Source organism: Brachyhypopomus gauderio, chromosome 10, assembly GCF_052324685.1.
Source record: "Brachyhypopomus gauderio isolate BG-103 chromosome 10, BGAUD_0.2, whole genome shotgun sequence".
Taxonomy (NCBI): domain Eukaryota; kingdom Metazoa; phylum Chordata; class Actinopteri; order Gymnotiformes; family Hypopomidae; genus Brachyhypopomus; species Brachyhypopomus gauderio.
Window position 1 is genome coordinate 20,062,029 of NC_135220.1, and position 25,073 is coordinate 20,087,101.

The 25,073-nt window shown below is 41.7% G+C and overlaps 2 protein-coding genes across 2 annotated transcripts; both read right to left on the reverse strand.

The window, feature by feature from the left end:
* Positions 1-6,059: 6,059 nt before the first annotated feature.
* LOC143526186 (olfactory receptor 1500-like) lies at positions 6,060-7,064 on the reverse strand. Its single transcript, XM_077020833.1, has one exon. The coding sequence runs from the start codon at positions 7,062-7,064 to the stop codon at positions 6,060-6,062; it is 1,005 nt and encodes a 334-aa protein (XP_076876948.1).
* A 567-nt stretch (positions 7,065-7,631) lies between these two features.
* Positions 7,632-20,871, reverse strand: LOC143526187 (olfactory receptor 1496-like). The gene is made up of 4 exons (XM_077020834.1): positions 19,897-20,871; positions 18,850-18,971; positions 18,384-18,573; positions 7,632-7,643 (listed from the first exon to the last, which is right to left on the reverse strand). Exons 1-4 carry the CDS (start codon positions 20,869-20,871, stop codon positions 7,632-7,634), a joined length of 1,299 nt encoding a protein of 432 aa, XP_076876949.1.
* Positions 20,872-25,073: the final 4,202 nt, after the last annotated feature.

Below are 25,073 nucleotides of genomic sequence, written 5' to 3' on the forward strand. Positions count from 1 at the left end.
ATATTGAACCAACAACACCTAACATAGGACCGGAGCACGCAATCGAATTAGACCCATCTTCGGAAAAAAACAACTTGTCTGAGACAGATGACCCTAGTTCAGGGACGGTTGATCACACACGCAAGTCTGAGCGTCTGAGACGACCACCTGCTAAGTTTACCTACCCACAGCTTGGTAAACCATTAATTTTATTTGCACAGACGATCCTTGACAGTTTTAACCAAGCATTAGTTGAAACCTTTGAAGGAGCCTCCTCCCTTGATAGCAGAACATGAAGGGACTCATGTTAATTCAGAAGGGGAGTGTGTAACCCACCTTGTATGGATTAACAGATAATTTTATTATTATTGTTATTATTTTTTTGCATTTATACACTATGGGTTTTATTATGAAACCGGGAACTTTTATTTTGAAAGACCGGGAGGTGGATACGGAGGGAAAAATATTCGCTCAATATAGCAGGCCGGCACGGAGCCGCTTTCTCTTTTCTCCCGCGCACGGTCTGATGAAGACGAGTTTAACCGAGTGCTGAGTGAGCTAATTACGACGAACAACGCTAATTCTTGGTCAGGTCTTTTTCTTTCCCCTGGATATTGGAGACAATTGAAGATTCAGCCATCATTCCTGATCTGGCTGTCCCTTGATTGTTTGATGGCGAGCCTCCCAGTTTGAATGCGAATCTCCACACCTGCATACAGGAAACTCCATCCATCTGTGGTAGGACTGTGTTGGTTTTCCACTGACACCACCGTGGATCTACCAATCAAAGCGAGCAAAGTGCACCCCACTTAACTCCCTTGACTTTGACTATTTACCTGACTTTTCCTTGACTAGACATTCTCATTACCCCAAATTCAAATACCTACCGGATTGAACAATCAACATCAAAGGACACTTTATTTTCTTAGTTATTGGGCCCTAGATTTAATTTTGTATGATGTTTTGTCTTACTGCTTGTGACAGTAAATCATAGCGTTAATCATAATTGTGTGTGTGTGTGAGTTATTGCTTCACTTCTTAGCTCCTACGAACCTAGAGCGACGTGTACATACCCTGAGGAGGGTTACATATAAATATGTAATTTACTACAGCTGTAAGTAGTATGGACCTTGAAAAAGGTGTATAAACCCTGCAATTTACAAATTCAGCAGCAGGCTAGTGATCGAGGATGAGTTTACACCAGGGGTCGGCAACCTATGGCACGCGTGCCACTGCTGGCACGCCGAGGCATAATCACTGGCACGCGCCACGCTGCACCAGCATCAGCAAAAAATAATAATTAAAAAAATCTCAGACAGCACAATCCTCCAATTGAAATCGCTCCTCAGCGCTCTGCACTCAGCTCCCGCCACAGACCCATGTTTAAATTTAATTGGACCATTAAAATTTTAATTTACAGGCACTATGGCCGCACGGCGCTGCGTGTGACGTAATCCCTGAGCCGCGTCAAGGTTGGATTATTTATTATGGATTATACTCCCCACACCTAGCGCGAACCTGTGCAAAGGGCGGAGGCGTTTGTACTTTCGTCCCCCCCATTCCAATTTTATTTGTTGATAGTGGCACACTCATCAACTAGAAATGTTGAAGTTGGCACTCCATGTCTCAAAGGTTGCTGACCCCTGGTTTACACCCAGGCATTCTAAGCTGCTGCTTAGGTTCCATGATCCACCAGGGGGCCCTCAAGAGTACCAGGAGATCATGATGAGTCACGCTGCTGTTTAACGGTGCCTATTACCTCTCCCCCGCTCCAGTCAGGCAAACCTGCTCAGAGCGCGGCCACGGACTGAGCTTGTAAACACATGAACAAGTTGGACCACAGCCGCGGACTGGGCCAGCTGGTGCGGGCTAACATACAGCTGTTGTGTCACTTATTAATACAAGTAGTCACGAACTGGAAAAGCCTTGTCCATACTAATGCCACATTACAAACATCTCCCTGTTTGTATCCCACGAGTGACAAGTCAAGAGAGAGACGCCAGTTGCACACTGACACTGCTGAGGGTCTAACTCATCATGTGATCCCTCCGCGACACTGTTGACACTACTGAAACGTGAAAAAATAAGTCCGCATTGCCGTAAAGATGGAGCCTTCTAAGCCAGGGTCTAAACAAACTACGAAATGTAAGGGTGGTGCTGAAAAGAGAGAGAGAAAAAAAGAAAAGCTGCAGAGGTTACTCACTGAGTGAACAATGTAGGTTGCAGTAGCTTTCCAGTTGTTTTTCCCCTGTATTTTGTCAGGGTCAAGTTAAGTTTGTTAGTTATTTTGTTGTTTTGTGGCTTTGTAATCATATTATTGCTGGAATTAATAAAAAATAAAAGCTGTCATATACACTACGTGCCATGTATAGATTCATATACAATATATATATTGTATCCCCCGCTCCCCCGAAAAAAAATTGTTTCCTTTCCTAATTAACTGCAATAAATAAAAAATAAAAACTGTATATATACAGTGATGGCTTAGTTACCTTGAAAAAGTAATCCGATTACTGATTACTCCTTTAAAAAGTAACTTAGTTACGTTACTGATTACTTGATTTTAAAAGTAACTGCGTTAGATTACAAGTTACTTTAGTAGTTACATTCAGCAGCAAAATAAATTTTTCCGGTACGGAAAATACGGTATTGAAGCAGTTTCGGTAACCGAGGCAGAAACTGCTTAATCCAAAAATCCCGAGGAGGGAAACTTTATTGATAACGCAACCCTAGCGCACGCAGGTGCCGCCCCCCCCAGTGTCACTTAAAGGGCTAAGACACCTTGAGTGGCCAAGTGCCTGTCCGTTAGGGAATTCGCCGTGAGGAGTAGTAGACGCTACAGTATCTCCTGAATTTACGTTTGTGTAGCTGTGCAGTATTATTTGTAAACTTATTTGTAAATGTAATACAAGCAAACTGTTCAGTCAGACAGCTATTTGTTGTGAAACGAAATACCATTACAATTTCAAGCATTTTAAATAAAGTAGGCTACGTTAGTCAAAATTCCAGCACTTTTCAAACGTGTAACACAATGCAACATTAAAATTCTTCAGGTATATGTTCCTTCCCCTGTTTTTGAGGGGTGTTTCTTTATACTACCACATATCGTTATGGGAGGACACTGCAAAAAATGACTTGTAAATAGGGTTGCCACCTAGGTCTGACAAAAAACAAGGACACTCTCTTACTGACACAGGGTGGCGAGTGTTATTTGTTGAGCGGGGGGGGGATGGGGTGGCGGCGAACAAGTTGTTGAGCAGGGGGGGGCGAGCGTAAAATGTTACCGGAGGGGTTTAAAATGGACACAGCGAGAAAAAAAACAGATTTAAAGTGTGCAGAAACAGTCTGAATCGTGGTTTGAACTAACCTAGTTTTTTTGCCGGGACCGAATATTAAAAAGAAGAAAAACCGGGACAAACCGGGACAGCCCGGTAAAATCGGGACAGTCCCGGGAAAACCGGGACAGGTGGCAACACTACTTGTAAAACGTGCTCGCGCTTTCACAGGGTCGTGCGCAGCGTGCAGAGTCGAGCGCTACGGTCAGACGCAAAAGTAGAACTGAGCCAAGAAGAAAGCAAAAATATATATTTTTACTAGGAAAAAATAAAATAGTAACGCAGTTACATGGATAAGTAACTTTAATCTGATTACTGGACTGGAAATAGTAGCGCGTTATATTACTCATTACTGAAAAAAGTGGTAAGATTAGAGTAAAGCATTACTGACATCACTGTATATATATATAATATAGTGGGCCAGTCTCCCAGGAACTCCCGGGCCACTTTTTCTCCCAAGTCCGCCCCTGTTTGCTACTGAGGTGGTGGTATGGAGGGTTCCCAAATTCAAACTCTGCTTAGGGACCCATAAAGGCTTGGGCTGGCCCTGGGTATTAAAAGGCACAATGAAGAAGTGACAAAAAATTGGCATGTCCTGTCTTAAAAAATTGAGAGCTAGGATAAGGCTGGGCTATGTGTTGCCTTTTTTAAGACTTGTTTTGATTACTTGTGTGTGTTTAGATTTTTCAGTTTGTTTGCGCCCTCCCTCAAAACTTTTGCAAACATCAACTAAACAAAACATGGGCAGATGGTGTGCAATTGGTTATTGGATTGCAATACTACTAACATATGGTCACGAGCTTTGGGTAGTGACAGAAAGAATGAGAATACAAGTGGCTGAAATTAGTTTCATCCACAGGGTGTCTGGGCTCTCCCTTAGAGATAGGGTGATAAGTTCGGTTATTCAGGAGAGACTTTAATTAGAGCCACTGCTCCTCCATATAGAGAGTATCCAGTTGAGGTAGTTCGGGCATCTGATCCGGATGGCCCCTGGGTGTCTCCCTGGTGGACATGGACTGGTCCAACTGGCAGAAGACTTCAGGGAAGACCAATGACACACAGGAGAGTTTATATCTCCTGTCATGAACGCCTCGGAATTCCCTCAGAAGAGCTGGAAGAAGTGGCCGGGGAGAGGGAAACCTGGGCCTCCTTGCTTAGGATGTTGATGGATGGATGGATGGATGGATGGACTATTAAAAAAAAATATCCCAATCCCAGTAGTACAAATTGCATGGTTGAAGGCCTGGAGATTAAAATTTTTTACATTATGAAGAACAGTCGTGGTTGTGTTATGTGTTTCTTGAGTAATCGTCCAGACTGGGATCTGCTTTTTTTCACGATCTAGTGATATTCTGATGAAAATAAATAAATAAATAATAATTATATATATATATATATATATATATATATATATATATATATATATATATATATATATATAAGCACTTGGCCAGGATGTGCTTCATACAAAAACAAAAAAATAAAAAGAGATTCTGTCAACACTATAACATTGATAGATGTTGATAGATGCCTGAAAATTGTTTTACTAAAACATATGCCACATAATATTTTATATATTTTTTTTTTCACAAGGTATAGCTTTTACAAATGTTAGCACATTTGCATACCTCTATTCCAAGTAGTATATAGTTTTCTTAAACCAAAAGCACTGCTAGAATTAGCTGGTTAACCAAATTGTGAGGTGCAGAAATCTTTTACAAACTTTGTTTTTACAAATTGTATTGTGAAACTAAAACTTTTGCAGAAGACTTTAATGGACTGAACAACCTCAAGATCATTGCAATGTTGATAGATATATGGCGTAAAAACATAATGCATTCCATTTTGGCAACTTGACACATGGCTCACTAGTAGTCATGTAACGATGCACTCTTCCCACAATTTGATACAATTAAAAATACTGGTTTCAGGAGTTCTTCACGATATTTGAAACAAAAAAATAAAAAGGTTAAGTTGTCTCTTAAGTGCAGGAACATGCTACATTTTTATTTTCCTGCAATTAAAAGAAAATACAAAGAAATCCAAGCAACATTGTTTTCCAAATATCAAAATGCGCTGTAGTTACAACTTTGCCATAGGTCTAGCGTGACTCTGGTGTTCCAAAAATGCACAATGCATTGCTACACCCTTACAAGCTAGCCAATTTTTTACCTGTGGAATTTTTCCAATAAGCTTTACTTTGGTGTTTCTTGAATTCAAATTTTGTATCTCAGTAATTCTTGAGAAGTACTGGTGACCTGATCTAGAAGTATGTCTGTTTCTGCCATGTCCACGTGCAGTGTTGTTTAGAACATTTTGATTCTAAAATATTTATTTTATTCATGTTTCACAATATTTCATCCCTAATGTCAAGTGTTTATCTTAGTAAATATGAACTATGTTGTTTTCTAAACATTTTATACAATGAAACATGACTTTGCTACTCATGTAATAGGAATTTTAATTTGACTTAATATTGATTTTACATTACAGAGTTATACTTATGCATAGACATTTGGTACATTGTGATTCGAATTTCTGGCTTATAGCATTGATTGAGAAAATAATTTCTCAATCAATTGCTTTGTATTATTGCTTTGTATTATATATAAATATAGCACATGGGAAAGTTTATAGAGCTGTGCTATGTATTAGCTAGATTTAAAATGAATTTGGAATTCCAAAACTTTTCAGAATGCTGAATTAATTTATCTCAGGCACTATACTGATTTATTTCGAATTTTGTCACATTTTTTTATTCCTCGCAGCTTCTATCATTGCTGACTTCCCCTTGGATCGTTTGTAGAGTTTTTTAATGGCCTGCATGACCTCCTCTGTCTTTAGAGTGTATATGATTGGGTTTAACATGGGTGGAATAGTCTGTGTCAGGGCACTATTGATTGTCCTGACATTTGTGTCTAAAGATGTTAAAAAAGCTGCAGTGTAAACACTAATAATTGGTACATAAAACAAAGCGACCAGCATGACATGAGAGGTGCAGGTTTTCATTGCTTTGGTTTTCTCATTTCCATGTACAATTTTCCGCAATGCAAAACCAATACAAACATATGAAACAGCAATTAGTAGTAATGGAATGTACAGCAGGACAGCTGTACAGACATAACCCATTATGGCACTTATAGTTTTATCATTGCAGGCTAATTTAAACACAGGGCCATAGTCACAGAAATAGCTGTTAACTGTAGTAGATCTGCAGAAGGACAATCTGCTTACCAAAGAAACAAGGAGCACACACACAGTTCCAGAGACAACCCACAAAATGCCTACAATCACACTCATAGCTGTTTTCGTTACAAGAATGTGATACCTCAGAGGGAAACATATAGCAACCAATCTGTCATAAGCTAAAGCAAGCAGAGTAAGAGACTGTAGAAGCATAAAGCAAAACACAAAAAACATGTTTGTCAAACAGACTTCATATGATATGTACTGATTGTCAAACAAAAATGTGTCAATAATCTTTGGAATGAGAGCAGAGCTTCCACACAGATCAGAGAAGGCCAAGTTGAAGACAGCTACATACTTTGCAGTGTGTAAGCTGCGTGCCAGGTAGATGGTTCCCATTATAAAAGAATTCCCCAAAACAGTCACAGCATACACAAAGCTTAGAAATACATAGTAGTACTTTGCATGTGGAATGTTGTAAAGTCCTCTAATGTAAAATGTTGGGTGAAAAAATGTTTCATTCATTGATGGTGCTGATTCATTGGAAGTCATGTTGGCAATCATCTGTCATCAAAACAGAATAAAATAAAGTTTCTATTTATTTATGTTTTCTATTTATTTAATTGCTATTGTAGCATTCAAATTTAATTCCACTTACAATGTAAATAAGAATTAAGAAAAAAATGCCACCAAGCTAGCAACATAAAACATAATTGTAGTGGCAAAAACAAGAAAAAAACCAACAATTTTACCACGAGAATTTTTTTTTGTCACAATTGCTTCATTAGCTCTGAAAATCTTTTGAAGTCTTTCATTGTCTCCTTTTTAAAGGCAAATTTACAGTTACGTCATAGAAAGGTAGCAATAATGACTTCATCAGTATGTCTGTGTTACTAGTGCCCACTGGCTGTTACTAGGAGACCAGGACCCCTTGGCTGGTATTAACTGGAGGGAAGTTTATTTGCATATAACCTTTGTGATGCTGGGTACATGCTACATCGCAGACACCCGCAGACTTGTAACACAATGGAGTTTATTAAGTATAATGTCAAATAAAGCAGTGGTCAAAACCAAGTACAGGGGGGGAAAAGATGTAATCCAACAGCAATGTCAAAAACACTCCAAGTTGGGTTAATCCAGCAACTGCATAAACCAGGCAGAGACACAAAAGGGGAAATTCAAAAGAGAAGATAAACCAGGTCAAACCATTAATAACAATCAGAATAATCGCTCTGTATGCTTCCAAAGATATGTGGACAATACTTTGCAAAAAGTCTGGGGAAAGTTCTAGAATGAAGATGAAACAGGTGAGAGCTGATACTGAGGGGAGGGGGACAGGGCCAGACTTTGCAGAGAATTCTGGGAGTAGCAGTCTCTTGGGTTGAGCTGCATGACAGTAATCCCCTTGAGGTGGCTGGACCGGCTGATAGACTAGGACAGCCATGACGCCCCCTACGAGCCATCTCTGGGGGAGTCCCCGAACTACAAGGTTTTCCCCTGGGGCGGGGGTAAGGTTAGTGGGGGAATCACCTATGGGACACTGCAAGAAGACATTTATCCAGGACGTCCCAGGCAGGCAACTAGAATTGTTCCTCGGGGCCATAGCCCTCCCTGTCCAACAGGTAAAACATACTAGTCCTTCTCCTTCTAGAGTCCCAGATGTCCCAAACGGTATAGTCATAGTCTTTCACAGGGGGAGGTATGGTATCTGGCAATCCCTCATCAAGGGGACCTGTAATGGCAGGCTTGAGGAGAGATACATTAAAGGAGTTGAAGGTTTGATGGTGACATCATTGATGCACTTCAACACAAGGGTCCTATGTATCAGGGTTTGAGCTTCAGACAAACCCCTGCCCGCCTGAAGTTTCGAGTGGACAATCACACCCTATCCTCTACCTTATAGGTTTGGTTGGGTCCTGTGATGATGTAGATATACACATCAACAATAAGAGATATAATATAAGAATATATTATGATTATACTTACCTGTGACCGGTCTGCATCTGTTGGACCAAAAGAGTAAGAGTTCAGGACTCAGGCTTTTACTTACCTGGGCAGGTGTAACCTCTGCAGAATAGGAGGGATGTTCATAAATTGTACAAAACAGATTATGCATGTATGTGCACATGTGAAATGAAAATGATGTCAAGAGAGTAAAGTCATGACATGCGATGATGTGATCAAAGATGTTCATTTAAATATGCATTAACTACAATTGGAATGTCTTTGGAATTGGAATATTCTTTGTCCCTGTGTTACCCATAATGCAAATGGAATATTCTTGAGGAAGGGCTGACTGAATATAACAGGATGTAACTAGCCCAAAAAGGAGACTAGCCCGGGAGAGCAGGCTAGGAGAGTAAATCTATGTGGGATCAATGTGACTTTGCAGTCACTGATCACAATACTCTGTTTCAGTAGCGAACTGTGACCATTAAACCTGGGCCCGCTCCCATCCCCCCCGAAAAAAAATTGTTTCCTTTCCTAAGTAACTGCAATAAATAAAAAATTTTAAAAACTGAGACGACAGTACAGCTTTAGAAACGCAATAAACAATAATAGCTGTACTAGATAACTTCTTAAGCAAAATAAGGTTCACAGCTCCGTGTTCCTCGGACACGGAATATGTAAACAACGCGCACGAGGGCATCAATGGAATGAATCGAAACTAGCTAGCGGTGGTACGCTAACGCCAGCTAGCGTCGCCACAGCGGGAGGAAATTATGATACAGTTAAGCCCGCCCACTAAGAGGGAAGATATGATTGGTCAATTTTACTGTCATTTGAAACTGGTATTGCGCTGAATTATAACTGCCTGGCCCTCTGTAAACGAACAACAGGCCCACCAACCACCAACATTCTGCAGAGGCATCACAGTCCTGATAGGGGGAGACACAGGCTCACAGGCTTCCACTTAACCCCTCACTTTCCAACACAGATTGAATAGACACGGTTGAATAATTTATTTGCTTATATTTCTGTAATTGTTTAGATGTCTATTGTCAAACTGTAAGTAGATTTTTAAAAATTGGATAAATTATATATATTTATGTTTTAAGAATATTTTAGGGCCTCTGAGAGGGCATAGACGGCCCTGACGGTTCCCCACTACTCTGTTTAATTTGTTGTCCAGTGCGTGCATGATAGTAAAATAGCTGTGTGTCTCATAATTAAAGGTGCAAAAAGAAATCAAGCTTCAAACTCTTGTGTATACTTATTCCAGGCCACAAGGCCCCTCACCCTACACTACCCATAGAGTGTGACTCCCTATGTCTGTACACTTCAGGAGTTCCAGGTCACGCTTTATCACAGGTCCCCAACGCCGATCAGCTCTCTCTTATTCCAGTTGTCGACTGCAGGCACATCAGACCTGGTTGTGGTCCGTGGCGCCATGCCGAGCTGATAACCCAGACATCATTCAAAAGGCGTGACACCTGGCTTGGAGCAGGTTAGGGAGTTCTGGGCCATCTCAGCCTAAGGAAGATATGAAGACCAGTCATGGGGGTTATTCATACAAAAGGCCCATAGGAACTTCCCTAGCTCTTGCTCTTGACTCGCTCACACTGCCCGTTACACTGGAGGCACTTCCCAGACTTGTGAAGTGAACTGAGGTCCATGGCCTGAGAGGATCTCCTCCGCGGACGCAAAGTTTCTGAGACTACTGGAAAATATGATGATTTGATTAAAAAAAAAAAAAAAACTACATGAGTGCAGAATGCAGTGCACTGGCTTGTGATTTAATCTGCTCAGGGATACTGAACCCCTCCCTACAGGGGCGCCATCCAAGGTTATTTGATAAACATGAGTGAATGAAACTAATGAGATGTCCATGTCTCTAGCCAACCGTGCACTGATTAAGCTACTCTTGGCTCCTGAGTCGATCAGCAATGAGAAAACAACTGAGCAGGAACCTTAAGAGACAATCACAGGTGTAAATAACTTGCGAGTGCTAATGTTCTGAAACTCACCAAAGAAGACCTTAGATAGTACTGCGAAGTCCTGCCTGCCCCATTTTGAAGGACCTGAAGACACTCTCTAACTATGTGTCCTGCCATCCCACAATACAGACAGAATTATTCTCAAAGCACCAACGGCGCTCCTCGGGTCATTCGGGCGGAATCACACTGCACTTCTTACACTTCTTCTTTAGACCTCCTCTCAAAACTTCTAGAACAGGGGTGCTCATTACGTCGATCGCGATCGACCGGTCGATCGCGAAGGAAGTGTCGGTCGATCGCGAAGGAATGTGCGTAGATCGCGTCACATAAAATAGTAGTAGATGAATCGCACACCTGCACTGACGGTTGTATTTTGATTGACATTCACGGTAGCCAATCTGCAATCCACGCAACAAATTACGTTCGCTACCCCCCCCCCGCTCAACAAATTACGTTCGCCGCCACCCCGGTAGATCTTTCTGACTTGGTCATCTTATAAGTAGCTCGCAAGCTGAAAACTGTGGGCACCCCTGTTCTAGAAACATCAGAGGGTGGAGTTGTTTTTAAACTAACATTTGCATTCCTGTTTGTGTTCTTGGAGGAGATTGTCCACCCGTAAAGTAAGAAAAATCAGCTCATCAAGCGTCAACGCCTTGTCCTTACAAGCAATCTCCTGCACCAATTCCATCCTCAAGCCATTGCAAAAGGTAACCAGGAGCGCTGCCTCATTCCAAATGCTCCCTGCTGCAATGGTGCGGAATTGTCTGGCATACTCCGCTGCAGACAGATTAGCTTTCTTCAGTTTGGGAAATAATTCCCCGCTGGTTCTGCCACTTTGTGGATGGTTGAAAACAGCACAAATTTGGGCTAGAAACTGTTCAAAGTTTTGTGCTGGCTGTTCTCCCAAAATGATGTGGCCTAATGCCTGCTTCAATCAATCAATCAATCAAATTTTATTTATATAGCGATTTTTACAACAGTTGTTGTCACAAAGCAGCTTTACAAGTGCCGAGTCCTAGCCCCCAGTGAGCAAGCCAAGGGCGACAGTGGCAAGGAAAAACTCCCTAGTTTTTTTGCATGAGGAAGAAACCTTGAGAGGAACCAAGACTCAGGGGGGGAACCCATCCTCCTCTGGCCGACACCGGTCACCATGACAACAACAACAACAATTTAGACAGAAAGAAATAAAGAAAAGGAAGAGATGTAATGTCCATCATGGTGTAGACTTATCCGGTCAGGCAGTAGGTGGCTGGCACTGGATGAATCGCTTGTCCCTCCTCATCTCATTTTTTCTCGAGCAGGCGGGCAGCCATGTGGAAAAAATAAAACAGAAAATTAGCTCTGTATGAGGACATATACAGGACAGATGGAATTAAACACATTACTGGAGTGTGGCAGCAACTCCGGCATTAAGTTAAACTATTACAGCCTAGCTAAAAAGGCAGAACCAGAAGGAAACATAGGCTTGGGGGCATTCTGAGACAATGGCATCCATTCACTGCACTGTCAACAAACTTGAGTGACCACAAGCAGTGACAGGACGACAGCACCAGCGCCCCAGTCCACCATAAAACCCTTCGTCTATGAACCCCTGGATCTGTACCTTTATCTAAGGGGGGATGTTAATGATCAAACGCTAAATGAAAACAAACGAAAATAGGTGGGTTTTCAACCTAGACTTAAAGATTGTGACTATGTCAGAGTCCCGTACGCATTTTGGAAGGTTGTTCCAAAGCTGGGGGGCCTTATAAGAAAAGGCTCTTCCCCCTGCTGTTACCTTATTAATTTGTGGAACTAACAGCACCCTGTGATCTTAGTTGATGTGGGGGTTCATAGTAGGAAATAAGTTCCTGGAGGTATCCTGGAGGTATTTAGGTATATGCTTGGTCAGATGTGAAAGTTATCTTTCCCTGGTCCAGCTGGGAGGTTGATTGTAAATTATGCAAAAAAAACTAATTTCTCCACACACTCTCCGTCTGCCTAGGAGGCAAAGTATTCTGTGATACTGGGTACAGGCTACAGGCAGACTTAAACACAATGGAGTTTATTAAATATAGCGTTGTCAAACAGACCAGTGGGCAAAACCAGGTAGACATAATCCAACGTCAATATCAAAAACAGTCCAGGTCAGGCCAGGCAGACACACAAAAGGGGAAACCCAAAAGAGAAGAGAATAAGACAAAATGGTGCGAACCATGAATAACAATAAGAATAATAAACGCTCAGTATGCTTCCAAAGATATGTGGGGAAGCAATACTTCAAATCAAAGCTTTGACTTCTGCCTTGTCAGTTATTGTATGTCATTTGGGGGTGAGTCCTCTGCCAGACTTCCTTCAGACGCTCACTTTACCTCCGGCCATTCATGACTGGAGGTGTTTGGAAGCGCTGTCAGAGAGGGAGGGGCAGATGGAGAATCTGCGCTCAAGCCAGCAGGGTCGGGAGCACGAGCAGCTTCTTTATTAGTGACGGATGCACTAATTTTGAAGTGACAATTAGCATCACAGTGTTTGTGTGCAAATTTAAATAAATGATAAAAAACCTTGTCTTTGAGATATGTTTTAGAATTTCATTAATGCAGGATCCTGACCCCCCTCCACTCCACAGATCACCAGTGTCTTCCCCCATGATACGCTGCTCCACCTCACAAACTGCGCTAAGAGGCTTGCCCGGTGGTCCTCTAAATAAATCTGAGAAAATATATGAATAACAAAAGAAAGAAGGGAAAATTATACATACCAGTGCGTGTCACATACTTAAAGGTAGACATCAAATATTTTTTTAATGGATTATTTATTAACTATGTAAATACGCTGTGTTATTTCACAAAAATTATGACTGCAACAATATTAAGTTAAATATGAAGGTATTTCAATACTTCCTGAATTTTATCTTTTATCTGAATTTTTATCCAGTGATTGGTTCTTGCAGGGAGTTTTGAAACGACGTCATCCAGGATCAGCTTTGCGGCACAGCCAGGTGTCGTAAATCAACTCTGAGACTGACACTTAAGAATTACTCCTACGCTTCGCTTAAAGTGAGACTGAGAGGCTTGATAACTAACTTTTAGTCTCAGCTTTTAACTAAGAATTATTTTAGACATAAGTAAATTCTTAGCAGCATTCTTAAGAGTAATTCTAAGAAGTTTGATAAATACGGGCCCAGATGCACAAGCGACATCCACAAACAAGAATGGACGACGAAGCCACTTTTCTTGGTCCACTGAGGAACAACTTTAGCTTTAAAAAACATCCTGATGGGACTTTTGACAAGGCTATTGTTGTATGCAAGTTGTGCAAAAAGGAGTTTGCCTATCACCGAAGCTACTCAAGCCTAAAATATTATCTAAATGCAAAACATGTTGCGACAAGCACAGCTGTCCCCACAGCTAATTTCAGCGTCCCCAGCAGCAGTACAAATAAACGCTCCAGCCAGCCCACATTGGACCAGATGACAGGTTTCAGGGCCAAAATAAGTACGTCTACGTCTGAAAAATTAAGCAACTCCCTGGATAAATGGATCGCAACAGACTGTAGACCGCTTTCGGTGGTAGAGGATAGGGGGCTACAGTCTGTGTTACAGATAGCGACATCGGACCCTGCTTACGAACTCCTGTGTAGGAAAACCATGGCGAGTAAGATTAGTCAGCTTTATGATGACGAAAAGCAGTCAAAACAAGACATATTGAATGCAGTTGATTGTGTTGCATTGACAGGGGACCATTGGACTTCCGTCAGCAATTCTAACTACCTTGGCGTGACCACGCACACAGTATGCGTTGTTAACAAACTATGGCAATTAGCATCTTTTGTCCTCACTGTAGAAAAAGTCAACGACAGACATTATGCAGTAAACTGTGCAGACCATTTTTTTCTGTTGTTGAGTCCTGGAAAATTGACCAAAATGTTACAACAATTGGCACCGATTGTGCCAGAAATATGATGGCAGCAGCAAGACAGCTCCCATTTCAGCACATGCCATGTGTTGCACATATTTTGCAGAGATCCATCACTGTGTGCCTGGACAGTCGTGGATTCAATGATGTATTAGCAAAGTGCCGCAAGATTGTGGGTCATTTCAGACACAGTCCAGCCAACACAATGGAACTGTATAAAGAGCAAAGTGCACTTGACCAGGAAAATGAACCCCTAATCCAGGATGTTTCCACAAGATGGAACTCCACACTGTTTATGATCTGTCATCTTCTCAAAAACAAAGAGGCAGTAAAGGCTACTCTGGACAAACAGAGGCACAAACTGGTCTTATTATCAGCAGCAGAGTGGACAAAACTAGAGAAGTTGGCAGCCATCCTTGAACCATGCAGGTAAATAGAACAATGTAAATATGTTCTAAATAATTACTACCTAAACTGATCACTGTAAGTGATAAACTAATTTATTTTTATTTCTTTCTCACTGCAGACGTGTGACTGATCATCATGGTGGAGAGACTTACGTTTCATGTTCTGTGGTCTTGCCCATCCTACGATTCCTGGACCACACTATGAAGGTCTCTGATGAGGATTCTACCTACATTGTGAAATTTAAGACTGCCTTCATGAAGGACTTGTCAGAGCGGAAAGCTGCACTTAATTATGATTGGCTCAAAATGGCTACAATGCTTGACCCTCGCTTTAGTGTCTTCCAAGAGAAGAGCGAGAAGCCGTGTGGAAAAAGCTTGAAGAACTCCTTCAAGATGGATCTCTAAAAGCTACCTCTGAGCCCACAGATGAGCCACCAAAAAAGAAAGGCCTCTTGTGTTTTTCTTCTGACTCTGACTCTGATTGTGATAATGTAGGGTCTAATGCCTTGAGCCTCTATAAAGCAGAACAGAAAATCAGTGAGACAGACTGCCCAATACAGTGGTGGTCAGAACATGCAGGGGCACATCCACAGCTCTCCACTCTGGTTAGAAAGTACCTAGCAAGCCCTGCCACTTCTGTCCCATGTGAAAGGGTGTTCTCACTTGCTGGGAACATCATTCAGAAGTAAAGATCAGCCTTAAGCTCTGAAAATGTGAATAGGCTCGTTTGTCTCAGTAACTGGCTCAAGGAGAAAAAGTAGCCTCAGTGTTGTATGTTTTAGTTGTAGAAAAATATTGCAGGTTGAATGTTGTGTTAAATTCTATGCTCTTAAATGCAATATGTAGCTTTTCTATAATTCTGTTGTTACTTTAGAAATGGCATTTTAATTTTTGTTTACACCAGATGTTAAACTCTCAGGAGTTGCAATATTGTAGTTGTTTTATTTATTTTTAATTTTTACAGTTCTGTACAATAAATGGTGCTCTGATTATTGTCTTATGTGTTGTTTACATTTATTTTTTTATTTTTCAAATAAGTATAATAAATAACTATAATAGCACCAACACATCTGTTAATTTAATAACAATTAAAAAAACATTTCAAAAAGCAATAAACATGTTTGTTAAGAATATGCGTGTATTCATTCAAAATTTTAGTAGCAAAATAATTTTTGTAATTAATTAATTAACTAGATAACATTTTTTAATCAAGTCCCAAGTACTTCTGATTTAGTTCTTATTCTTCCAATATCCTGAGCAAAACTCCCAAAATTAAACAAAATTTTTGGTCAGAATTTCCAGTGTTCTGAAAACAGTTTGTTCTGTTTTCTGCACTCATCTATTGGTCTGTGTAGTAGACTGGTGGAAAAATAAACAAGATGTTTAAGTTTATGTTTATGTTCATTAATTCATTCATCATTCAAACTTAAATTAATATTTCTCATGTTAAATACTGAAATGCGATTAAAATGCGATTAATTTCGATTAATTAATTACAAAGCTTCTAATTAATTCAATTCATTTTTTTAATCGCGTCCCACCACTAATATATAATTCGGGTCTCACCGATGCATACCAAGTTCAATGCCACGTACCCATCCACTTTGCATAATACACTCAGAGCCTCGCTGGAACTACCATCCGAACTGCTGCACACTAAAACCACAAATAAGTACATTCCTATAAACTAAACAGTAGGCAAATACTGCACTATATATATAGCAGCAGTACCTGTCGTTTGGGGCGGAGGCTACGTTAATGCCCAAAGGGCAGAACTCCTATGACAGACACACTAAATTCAGCACTAAAAGATATATTAAGATATATATATTAAGATTATTTGTTTTAGTTCTCAACCCATGGGGAAGTGCCTAGTAAAGTAAGTGACCAGCTTTGGGGCCCTTCTTTTTGATGGTACGGTTTATGTGTGTTTGATTTGCTTGTTTTGTAGTGGAGGTTGTAGTGTTCACTGATTTATTTTTTGTGTGTGTTTATTTACTTTTGTTGGGCCCTTTTACGCTTGGGTACTTCACTGGGTATGCTTCGTGGTGAGACGATACCCTTATACCCAATTTACTGTCTGTGGCGCGGGAACAGAGGCAGCCGAAGGCGAGGGTTGCACTGAATATGTCACGTAGGGCAACGCCCCCTCTCCTAGCTGTCACTCTGGGTTCCCTTGTGTCTGCGTTTACTTACCTGTTCATCCCGCCCTGCTCGTTGTCTCTGTGATTTCCCATTACCTGCCACGCCCCTGTCGGCATTGTTTGCACCTGATCCTTGTCTAGTTCTGTGTATAAAAGTCCCTGTGTCTCCCATGTCCGTATCTGTCTTTTTGTTTATACCCGTGCCTTGTCATACCTGTTCGTAAGTTTGCGCCTTCGTGTATTCTGTCTTCCGTGTGTTTTGCCTGTTCTCCCTTAGTTAGACTGCCTTGTTGTTTTCCGTGCCCGTTGCCATGTCTGTTCGTATTTCATGTCTGGACTGCCTGCCCTTTATGACCCATGCCCGTGACTTTGATGAACAGGCAAGTAAACGCAGACACAAGGGAACCCAGAGTGACAGCTAGGAGAGGGGGCGTTGCCCTACGTGACATATTCAGTGCAACCCTCGCCTTTGACTCTGCCTTTGGAATTTCCTTTAATAAATCTCGCTCTCCTCAGCGCCTTCCTGTTCTGCACTACGCAGATCGTTACAGAATGGTCTTTTATTTTCCATTCTTAAATTAACAGAAATATGCAAACAGAAATAACTGTAGGCACAGCAAAGTCCAGATGACCGCTAAGACGAGGGATGGTCCAGGATAGAGCTCCAATGGGGCAATGTGCAGCACTGGACCGAACGACCTACGGGGTTTAAAAAGGTGCACAACATAATTAAGGACAGGTGCTAATAATGCGGTGACTGGGACCGAGGGAGTGGTTTGGTGCTCAGGGGCGTGCGCTTGTGAGGTAGTGCGAGCTGTGACATGCGCCCTCTGGCGGCGACCCGGCCTCCCCACCAGAAACCTCTGGAGCTCGCACCGTGTGTGAGGCTGAGTCCATTTCACTTCCGCATCCACCTTTCCTGGCTGTATGTAAACGGAGCCTGGCCTGATGGTGTAACCCAGGAAATTCACCTCACTGAGGTGAAACTCGCACTTCTCCAGCTTGCAATATAGATTATTGCGCAGGAGCGTGCCCAGGACAGCCCGTACATCATGCACATGTTGGTCCGGGGTTTGTGAATAAATCAAAATGTCGTCAATATAGGCGACAACACATCTATTCAGATATTCCCTCAGGACCTCGTTATTAAACGCCTGGAAGAACGACGGAGCCGACGCCAAACCGCAGGGCAAGACGCGGTAATCATAGTGCCCGGTCGCGGTACTAAATGCCGTCTTCCACTCATCCCCCTTGCGAGATTGTAGGCGCTGCGTAGATCGAGTTTAGTAAAAATCCTCGCTGACCGCAACTGCTCCAGTGCCGAAAGCACTAGAGGCAGTGGGTAGGAGAAATTTACTAAAAGGGAATTGAGCCCTTGGTAATCCACGCATAGCCTCAACCCCCCGTCCTTCTTAACAAAAAAAATGCTGGCTGAGGCGGGCGAAGTGGAGGGAGTGATATAGCCCTGCGCGAGTGCCTCCGTAATATACTGATCCATTACCTTCTCCTCCTCTTGTGAAAGCGGGTAGACGTGACCGCGCGGAGGAGTGGAACCGGGCTTGAGCGTGATGTGACAGTCCCAAGGGCGGTGAGGAGGAAGCTGAGCAGCCTTGGTGGAACTGAAAACCTCTGCCAGGACGCGATACGGAGCAGGGATAACCTGGTTGGCCTTGATGTTCAGACTCTCGATGCTGGTGGATTGCGTAAGCACACGGGGGGAGGACCAAGCGCCACACAGAGGCGCAACCCATTTTAATAGGCGTCCCTTATTCCAGTGTATCACCGGGTTGTGCAATCTTAACCAGGGGAGACCTAACGTGAGTGGGATGTAAAAACTGATCTGCTCCTGACGACCTTGTATGAATAGTGTAACAGGTGCAGTGCGAAAACATATAAATCCCCCTGCTGGGTTTAAAAAGGTGCACAACATAATTAAGGACAGGTGCTAATAATGCGGTGACTGGGACCGAGGGAGTTGTTTGGTGCTTGGGGGCATGCCTTGTGAGGTAGTGCGAGCTGTGACATGCGCCCTCTGGCGGCGACCCTGCCTCCCCACCGTGACACTGGCTGGTTGTGATGATATTGTGTCCTGGTAATCATCCGCTGTGAAATGTTTTTATATGATTGCACTCTTTAATAAATATATTGTGAAAGTCATTATCTCCATTCACCTCTGGTAATCATATATCAGGCCTGGGTGGGAACTGGTGGGATTGGCTAGTGGTTGGCCGCTGCAGGAGGGTGATCTGGGCTAACGGTAACTTTAATTTCTAGCTTTCTAGGAAGGTGTTATGTGGCCCAGTTGGTAGCGGGGCTTACACTTGTTTTTGAGAATGGACAAATAAGACCATAACATGCAACCTTCGCCTTCGGCCACCTCAATCCCCACGTCACAAAAGAAGTAATTATTATAATTTATTCAGGTGAATCAGGTGCAACTGTCAAAATGGTCATAGAGTTCAGGTAGGAGGGCCCTTTGCCAAACTTGTGCTTAGCGACCCAGGACCGTCTGAAACAGTTCTGACTCCTCCTTTCATGCCTTTAGGCTCCCATTCAGAATCATTTAGATTAAGATAACTTGTCATTTAAGTTTAATTCATCTTAATTTAAATACATTTTCTATTTGTGTTACAAATTGTATATATCTGCCCTTCATAATGACAGCTATACTAACTGTCTGTCTATTTACATAGTAATAGTTTTATGCTGTTACAAGGGGCTTTGGGATGCCAACTTTGTTCATAAAATTTACTTTCCTTGATCTTGTTCTGATGATGCAGTCACATTTTAATTGTTCCTTCACAGTAGTTTTTATTACAGCTTTATATTTTTACACAGTCATTACATTTATTACAACATATTAGCTTAATATTTTGAATAATAATAATAAACTGGTATTCACAAAATCATAACAAATGTTTTAGAATTGGTGTGAGCATTTAATTAAAAAATCATGATTTTTTTTGTAATAGAAACAGTTTCTTGTAGCATGCATTGTTCTTTTAATTTCTCACAGCTCCTTTCATTGCTTTGAATCGTTTGTAGAGTTTTTTAATGGCCTGCATGACCTCCTCTGTCTTTAGAGTGTATATGATTGGGTTTAACATGGGTGGAATAACCTGTGTCAGAGCAATGTTGATTATTCTGATATTTGTATCTATAGATGTTATACCAGCCGCAGTGTAAATGCTAACAATTGGTACATAAAACAAAGCAACTAATATGACATGGGAGGTGCAGGTTTTCATCGCTTTGATTTTCTCATTACCATGTGCAATTTTCCGCAATGCAAAACCAATACAAACATATGAAACAGCAATAAGTAGTAGTGGAATGTAAAGCAGGGCAGCTGTACAGACATAGCTCATTATGGTATTTATAGTTTTATCATTGCAGGCTAATTTATACACAGGGCCATAGTCACAGAAATAGCTGTTAACTGTAGTAGATCTGCAGAAGGACAGTCTGGTTACCAGAGATACAAGGAAAGCATGGACAGTCACAGACAATATCCATATAATACCTACGATCACACTCATAGATTTTTTGGTTACAATAGCATGATACCTCAGAGGAAAACATATAGCAACCAGTCTATCATAAGCTAAAGCAAGCAGATTAAGAGACTGTAGAACCATTAAGCAAAACACAAAAAACATGTTTGTCAAACAGTCTTCATATGATATGTACTGATTGTCAAACAGAAATGTGTCAATAATCTTTGGAATGAGAGCAGAGCTTCCACACAGATCAGAGAAGGCCAAGTTGAAAACAATTACATACTTTGCAGTGTGTAAACTGCGTTCCAGGTAGATTGTTCCCATTATAAAAGAATTCCCTAAAACAGTCACAGCATACACAAAGCTTAGAAATACATAGTAGTACTTTGCATGTGGAATGTTGTACAGTCCTCTAATGTAAAATGTTGGGTGAAAAAATGTTTCATTCATTGATGGCGCCGATTCATTAGAAGTCATGTTGGCGGTCATATGGCATCACATCACAGAATAAAATAATGTTTTCTATTTATTTCATTGCTGTTATCATTCCAATTTAATTGCATTTACAATGTAAATAAGAATTAAGCTGTTGCAGGTCAATATCAGTCGCACCAAGCCTACAATTTGCATAAAAAAAAATGTTTTACCACGAGACAAAAATAATATTTTCTTTAGTCGCAATTGCTTCATGAGCTCAGGAAATCTTTTGGCGTCTTTAGTTGTCTCATTTTTAAAGGCAACTATGTGGTTACATCACAGAAAGGTAGCAATGATGACTTTATCAGTATGTCTGTGATACTAGTCCCCATTGGCTGTTACTAAGATACCAGCACCTGTTGGCTGGTGTTGTGGCAAAAGACACGTATTTGCATAATACACAATGGCAATTCATACACATTAACAGAAAGAAGTAATAATCACACCTTTGATGGACCCCACATTCAGAGTGAGAATGAATTGGAATACACTAAAGCATCAGACATTATATGTTGTATATTAGTTATTCGTCTATTCTAACCACCTTCATTCATGACTGAACATTTCTACACTCTGCGGATGCTATTGTATATATTAATTAATGATGAGAACACTGTATTGAGGAAACTAAATCATTCAGCCATGTGTTACCAGTGTGTGGGGGAGACGTAATTCTGAGAGAGGAATAGGAAAAGAAGTAAAGAGGATAGGAAATAGGAAGAAAAGGGCATTGATCTGAGACCTTAATTGTAATTCCACATTCCATGTGTAGGACCCTTAAAAATGTCCTGTGTATTTGTATTATCTTCTTTGTTTTTATTGTAAGTATAAAAGAACTGCTTTTCCCAGAAGCCTTTTCTGTTTTCGCGGCATTTTCTTTCTCCCGGGGTTCTGGGGCGGATTGGAGAGGTTAGAGAAGGAAAGAAAACTAGGAGAGAGAGAAACTGAAGAGAGAAGTGTGTTCAGACTTTCCGGAGCGTTTTTATTTACTTTCCATTCGCTCTATAACAACGTTACGGTGCTGTTGCACTATATAGTGGTACAAACTGCAGCGTTTTAGTTTAGTTTTACTCGAAAACTTTGAAGAGACGGTTCGGCCAGAGCCAACTGACTGGGTTGACCCATTCAATTCACTTTCATTTCTGCTGTTCGAAGTGGAGTAATAAGCGCACCAACGTACTGGGCCCCAACGAAAAGCGCTTGAACTGTGTTATGGGTGTTCTCTTTTATCTCTCATTCGTTTTCCTGTTTACTAAGCTAAGGGTTTAATACGTACGGTTTAAATCAACGGTGGTTCTATTTGTGCATTTTATTTTGTCATTAACCCACGTTTGGGGAACACACGTATATATATATATATATATATATATATATATATATATATATATATATATATATATATATATATATATATAAACAAAAGAATAAATTCAAATCCAAAATCAAGTTTTAAATAAATATATATATATATATATTGAAGTGGGAGTGTTTTATTTAAAACTTGATTTTGGATTTGAATTTATTCTTTTGTTTTATTCATATATCAGAAAATAAAAAGACAGGAAATCGCTCCATCTTTTATTTTCTACAAACCCCTTTGTGTGGGCTATTTCTTATGAATGTCGGCATTTACACCGTAGGGTTTATGTAGTATTGAAATGGTTATGGAGGCACCCTTGTGTCATCTGTGAAACGTTAACTTATTTAGCTAAAGGATATTTAAAACTTCAATCCATTGTATTTTGAGATGTACGCCCCCTAAATTTATATTGGGCGCCTTTAGGGAGGGGTTACACATGTTTTTGATTATCTGTGTACACTGAAACTATTGGAGATATCTGACCTTTCATGATTGTGTCACGTCTAGCCCCACCCCACCTGTCAATATTTTTCCTGATTTTCATGTTCGTGTTTCTATTTTTTTCCCATGTCCTCTTGTCATTTCAGTTGTTCCTGCCTGTCAATCTGTAACCACGCGCTTCGTTATTGGTTTCATGTGTTCAGTTTTGTTAATTGTTTTATACCCTGTGTTTTCTGTCACTAGTCACTGGTCAACCCTATTGTGATTTCAAGTGCCCAAGTGTTATCTGGTTTATGGTTTCTAGGAGTATTTGGTGAGCCAAACTCTGGTTCGTTTTTCCGCTGGGACAGAACTCTGGTGGCTCCACCAGATTTTCCCGTGTTCCAGCACTGCAAAACCAGAGACAGCAAATCCCCTCGCACTGCAGGTACAAGTGAGTATTGTCAGCTGCATATACTATCGGTTTTAGCTACTTTGTGAGACCACAGCTAAGTGCCAAGAGTCTCGAACAATGCTGTCTTGACCAATGCTACAGGGAGGAGTGACCTGTGGCACAAGACATGGCAAGAGGGAACGAATGTACAGATAATGTTCCTCCAGGGTCTTCAGGTCTCCTGTCAAGGTAGTCATCCCACCAGCCACACAGTTTTCACCAGTCTCTGTAAAGTGATGGACCATGCCTTCCGTTCTTTTTTCCAGTGTAGGTGCTGGCCAAATTTATTTAGTAATCAGTCTCATAAAATTACCTACGAAATGGTGGGTGTTCAGACCGTGTTAAATTTACCCAAATTTTATATAAACTCATTTAACTAAGGTCGCCACTAATTGTGGTCAACTCCCGTAGCCCAAATTGTTTGATTAACAAACTATAAATCTGAAGGTTACAGTTCAAATAATAGTTCTGGCTTCAGGTTGTAACAGAGAAACAACGACTCAAACGACAGCATTTAAACATAAAACATTTATTAATCACAAAGCATAATAGTTAAAAACATCACCAACAAAGGGGGCAACAGGGTAGGCTAGTGTGTGTGTGTGTGTGTGTATGCGTGCGTGCGTGGATGTGTATTCGAGTGCGTGCGTGGGTACGTGCGTGTGGACGTGCGTATGGGGGAGGAGATCCTTTAGACAAAGAGAAACTCGATGGCGCGAAAACCAAACCGAGCTCCCACTACAGTCACGAACACAACGCAAATTTACTCTAACTAACTAAGGCACGGTTTCGTCAGTCACTATACAGCTCCAATGAGCGTATCGTGGGACACGCGTTTAACAAGTACACGAGGAACTGGATATTAACTATGAAATAAAGGAATCAGTGTGAATAACCGAACAAGTTTAAACAGAATACCTATTTAAGCTTTGAACAGAATATCTCTTTAAGCCTTAAACAGAGTACGGTTTAACATGAACGTGATTATAAACACCACTGCAAACAAGCCTTCACAAAATATCGGTCTAAGCACACAGAAAAGAGTACAACAAAATATTGTTCTAAGTCTGCCCAGATGCACAGTCTTACTTTGAGTTGTTCAGTCCGCAGCCCGCGCAGTAGGCCAGGTAGCCTCTTGAGGAGGACTCCTTCGTGCGCTTTTGAGGAGAAAGTTCCGCTGGATCGCGTTGCTCCGTCCAGGGGAAGATGCGGTGGCCGTTCGATCAGCGGTCCCTTGGTGGTCCGTTGCGTGGTGTCCCGGGGAAGTTATCGCTGTCAACGTTAAGATGAACTCGTGGAGGTCCGGCCGTCGCGCGTATGTTCAAACAGTTCTTAATCGTTGGCTAGCTGAAGCGATTGGGTTTTAGCGAACTCCGCAAAAGAAATAAAAGTAGCGAACTAGTTACTTCTTGCGTCGCTCGCGTGCTGCACGGGCCCGAGTGCAGAACCAGTACCGCTTTGTTCTCGAAGGTGTGCGCACTCTTCGTCTCTAGGTAGCTACTTTGATGCAGCCAGGTAGAGAGACCGAACAAAGGGGGATCACCCCTTTTAAAGGGGATTCGTCTGATGACGTAGTTCCACATCCGTCCTGACGTGGGCCATGCACCTAGGGGGAGCACCCCCCTTCCTTTGTCTGTGGAGGCATGGTACCTACACCAGTATGGGAGAGGCTGCATACCTGGATCTCCCTCCCCTGCTCTCCTTGCCACCACACCCCACAACCCACCACTGCTGGAAGTCACTGCCGCACCCACGCAAAACCCAGGCCTGGACACAAGAGGTCACCACCACACACCCGGAAACCCCAGAGGCCTGAGAGAGACCTGTTCTAGTTCAAGAGGCCTGATGACATTCGGCACAAACCCTGATATTGTCTGACCTGTCTCCAAGGCCCATCGGGGACCTCCAGAAGCCACCAGGCTTGCTTCACAGGCTGCCCAGTCTACTCCAGACTTCCTGGCCTGCTCCTGAGGCTGCCCA

Coding starts and splice junctions, on each gene's coding strand:
- LOC143526186 (XM_077020833.1), bottom strand. CDS start 7,064: ATGATTGCCAACATGACTTCCAATGAATCAGCACCATCAATGAATGAA.
- LOC143526187 (XM_077020834.1), bottom strand. CDS start 20,871: ATGACCGCCAACATGACTTCTAATGAATCGGCGCCATCAATGAATGAA. Junction 18,972..19,896: donor TCAAAGCAATGAAAGGAGCT/GTGAGAAATTAA, acceptor GATGATTACCAG/GACACAATATCATCACAACC. Junction 18,574..18,849: donor AGCACCAAACAACTCCCTCG/GTCCCAGTCACC, acceptor GCAATCCACCAG/CATCGAGAGTCTGAACATCA.